The 3,324-nt window shown below is 37.4% G+C and overlaps 1 protein-coding gene across 2 annotated transcripts; it reads right to left on the bottom strand.

The window, feature by feature from the left end:
* Positions 1-318: 318 nt before the first annotated feature.
* Positions 319-2,288, bottom strand: LOC111893064 (geranylgeranyl transferase type-2 subunit beta 1). 2 transcript variants are annotated; one of them, XM_023889142.3, is made up of 2 exons: positions 1,972-2,288; positions 319-1,416 (listed from the first exon to the last, which is right to left on the bottom strand). In XM_023889142.3, the coding sequence occupies exon 2, from the start codon at positions 1,395-1,397 to the stop codon at positions 459-461; it is 939 nt and encodes a 312-aa protein (XP_023744910.1). In that variant the 5' UTR covers positions 1,398-1,416; positions 1,972-2,288; the 3' UTR covers positions 319-458. The 2 variants fall into 2 exon arrangements, with proteins under 2 accessions (XP_023744910.1, XP_023744909.1); XM_023889141.3 differs by having other exon boundaries at positions 319-1,398; positions 1,972-2,287.
* Between the last annotated feature and the right edge of the window lie 1,036 nt (positions 2,289-3,324).

Below are 3,324 nucleotides of genomic sequence, written 5' to 3'. Positions count from 1 at the left end.
AACAGAAGAGTTTAGAGAGAACAAAAGGATTTTGATGTATTTCATGATGATTCCCCTTTACAGCAGCAATCAGACCTAACATCAATTTTGTTACTTGAAGAAAAAAAAAGGTTTTCTAGAATGTCTATCAAATAAGAAAGGAATAATATAGTGCTCAACCCATTCCCTCGGTGCACCTAATTTCTCTACGCGCCCTTCCCACTTAAACGTATCAATAAAACTCTTTCCTTAAATCTTTAAAGAATTGGGAAGATGTAATAAGTGCATGATATACCTTCCCACACAATCCTGTAAAATATATGTATATGAAATTTAAAATATCAAAAGATTGATTGCATACATAAGAAAACTACATGCATAACTCAAGTTACAAGATTTGTTTCTAAGTACAAAAACAAAACTAGCTCACAATTATTAATCATCAAATCACCAATTAAAAATAGTACAACCCAAACCCATCACTTGAGAAAAAGCCTATTTATAACATCAACAGGCAAAGCATAAGCGGGATCAATCGCTTTCAACCCCGGGTATTCAAGAAGCGAAAGCCCCGCAACACCAAAATACGTATGAAAAACATCAACCGCATCATCCGGCCTATCCGAAATCCCACCATTCTCAATATCCTGACACTCCAAAATAAACTTAACTAACTTCTCCTTATCAATCCAATCAACTCTATCGATCATAATCAAACTCGAAAGCACCCACCACGAATAACAAACATCCGGAAGCTTCTCCGGCCTTCCATTCAACCCTCCGGATTTCACTTGCCTCTCACACAACCACCACCCCAACAAATCCTTATCCACGTAATGCAAACACCCTGTGATCGCAAGCGCGCCTACACAACAAAAGATTTGCCCCGAGTGTGACTCAGCGCCAGGTGTACACCCGAACCCCCCGTCTAGATTCTTACAAGATATTATATATTCCACGGCTTTTTCCACGTTTATTTTGTCCAGACTGTTCAAAAGTGAAAGCGAACAGATCGCGAGGTAAGAGAATCGCGTATCGATTTCCCCCCATTTGTCGCCTGAAAACGAGCCGTCTTTGTTTTGTAAGGTGGATATGTAGGTTGAGACTTTGGGGATGTTAAGGATTTGTGTTTTGTTGAAGAGAGAGAGGATTTGGATTGCGCTGAGGGTGTAGAGGAGGTGGGGGTCGTGTCCTATGTTGCCGCCGAAGCCACCGGATTCGTGTTGGCAACTCATGACCCATGAAATGACGGCTTCTTGTTCGACGGCTTTGAGGTTTCCTAGGATGTCTAAGGTTGTTAGACCCCAGTAGGCCCCGTTGATTCGGAGGTGTTCTGTTAGGGCGGATTCGATGTCGTCTTTTTTCTTTTCGATTTGTAAGATGTATTTTGTGTGTTTTTCGGCAGCTAGTTGTCCCATTCTGTGAGAATAGAAAAACCTATTCAATAACAACTTGATATTTTTGTAAAAAACTAAAAAAACAATTAGTAAATAGAAACAAATAGTAAGTAAGAAACGAGTATTAAGTGTTGTATGCACAAAGGTTGTTTCTCTTAAAAGTGATGTTGAATAACAATGACTGTTTATTGAATAAGAAGTTTATGAATTGAAATTATAAGTCGCTGTTTATTTATAGTTTCACTTCCATAACAATGATTCAGTATTTGTCCCAATGCTTTAATTCTCCTCCTTCCTGAAATCCTTAATGATTTATGCTAGTTTTTTACTAGTTCCAGTTTTTTGAACTTAATTGAAGACGTTTATTAAGATTCTCAGAAACTTGCATATTACACGAAGTGGGTTATTTCAACTAACCTAAACCATTAACCATCAGGGAGGTTACACAGAAAGTAGTTATATAATCAAACACATAAACCAATTATCGAGAAATCCAGACCAAAAACTCTAACGAACATATAATCAAACAGTTGGTGTGCAAGGATACTAGCAGAGTATGGTTTAACAGTAGAAGAAAACTGTAATAGAATCGTACCTGTAAAACTAACAATAACGCCAACAATCAAACTGAGAAATTGGAAGATCTATAATTGCAAGGGTTATAGCCTGAAGATCGATGGAGATCCTAAAGATCGATGTTGGCAGATCGAGAAATTGGAAGATCGATGCTGCAGTTTTGGGCTCGATTGCTAATCGAAGATGAAAGGCTGATGATCGAGTGAGGGTATAGTTGTAGCCGGCGGTAAAATGGCAGAGGAGGAAGAGTCGTTGTAGAGATGGAGTTTCGTTGGAGAAACGGGGTCGATGGAGATGGAGATGGAGAGGAGAGATAAAATGAGGGTATTTTTACTTAAACTGATTATTAGTAGGGTGTCAGCACAAAAATATACGAAACCAAACGAGATCGGACGAAATTAAAATTCGAATTTGTGTTCGTGTAGTATTCGTGTCAAGATTAAAAAACATGATGTCGTGTCGTGTCGTGTTCGTGTTCATAAATCGACACGAAATTGACACGATTAAGTATGTAGTTGTCGGGTTTGTCGTTTTTGTCGTGTTATATATCTTTAAGTATGAATGAAATACACTAATAGTTATGTAATATTATCTTTGTCGTATCGTGTCGTGTTCTCGTGTTTTAATTGGTTCGTTTTCGTGTTAATAAAAAAAACACGACATCGTGTCGTGTTGTGTTCGTGTTATACAAAACATTGTCGTGCCATGTTGTGTCAGACAAAAACACGACACGTCCGCCCGATTTGACAGCCCTAATTATTAATGGCAGAGTGGCAGGTAGAAATTAAAAGGGATTTTTTTTAAGTAAAGAAAAGAAAGTAAATGAGTGGAAGTTAGATGAAAGTAAAAAAAAATTAGTGTTGTTAGAGTTTTATTAAGGGAAGAAAAAACATCATAAATGGTCTTGTGTTTTTCTCAAATCTGAAGTTTAATCTTTGTGGTTTAAAAACGTCATAGATGGTCCACGGACCTTTTATGAGGTTTTCTTTTCTTATATTTTTTTAAATTAAATTTAATATCCAAGTCTCTCTCTCGCTCTCCACACACACATAATATATACCCACCTGTACACTTTTACTTCATCTTCTTCGTGTTTCCTCTTCTATCTCTTATAACTCTCCGAAAAATTATAACACATTGCACATACACACACAGAGGATGTGATTTGAAGCAACACAAAGCTCTCTTTTGGGCATATCTTTGAGATCGGTGACTTGAATCATTGAATTAACACCTCAGGATTGAATTAAAGCATCTTTATTCCTCTTTCAAGAACTCGAACTCTCCATCGAAGAAACTTCTGTAATTGCAGATATAGCCGATGATGACGAAGAGCTCTCGTTTTTTCAGACTAGTCCAACAAGTTCATGTC

Source organism: Lactuca sativa, chromosome 6, assembly GCF_002870075.4.
Source record: "Lactuca sativa cultivar Salinas chromosome 6, Lsat_Salinas_v11, whole genome shotgun sequence".
In the NCBI taxonomy this organism is placed as follows: Eukaryota; Viridiplantae; Streptophyta; class Magnoliopsida; order Asterales; family Asteraceae; genus Lactuca; species Lactuca sativa.
The sequence above is the reverse complement of the archived record's forward strand: the minus strand, read 5'-3'. Positions and strand labels throughout refer to the sequence as shown.

Bases quoted from the DNA above. Each gene is read 5' to 3' on its own strand.
- LOC111893064 (XM_023889142.3), bottom strand. From the start codon at position 1,397: ATGGGACAACTAGCTGCCGAAAAACACACAAAATACATCTTACAAATC.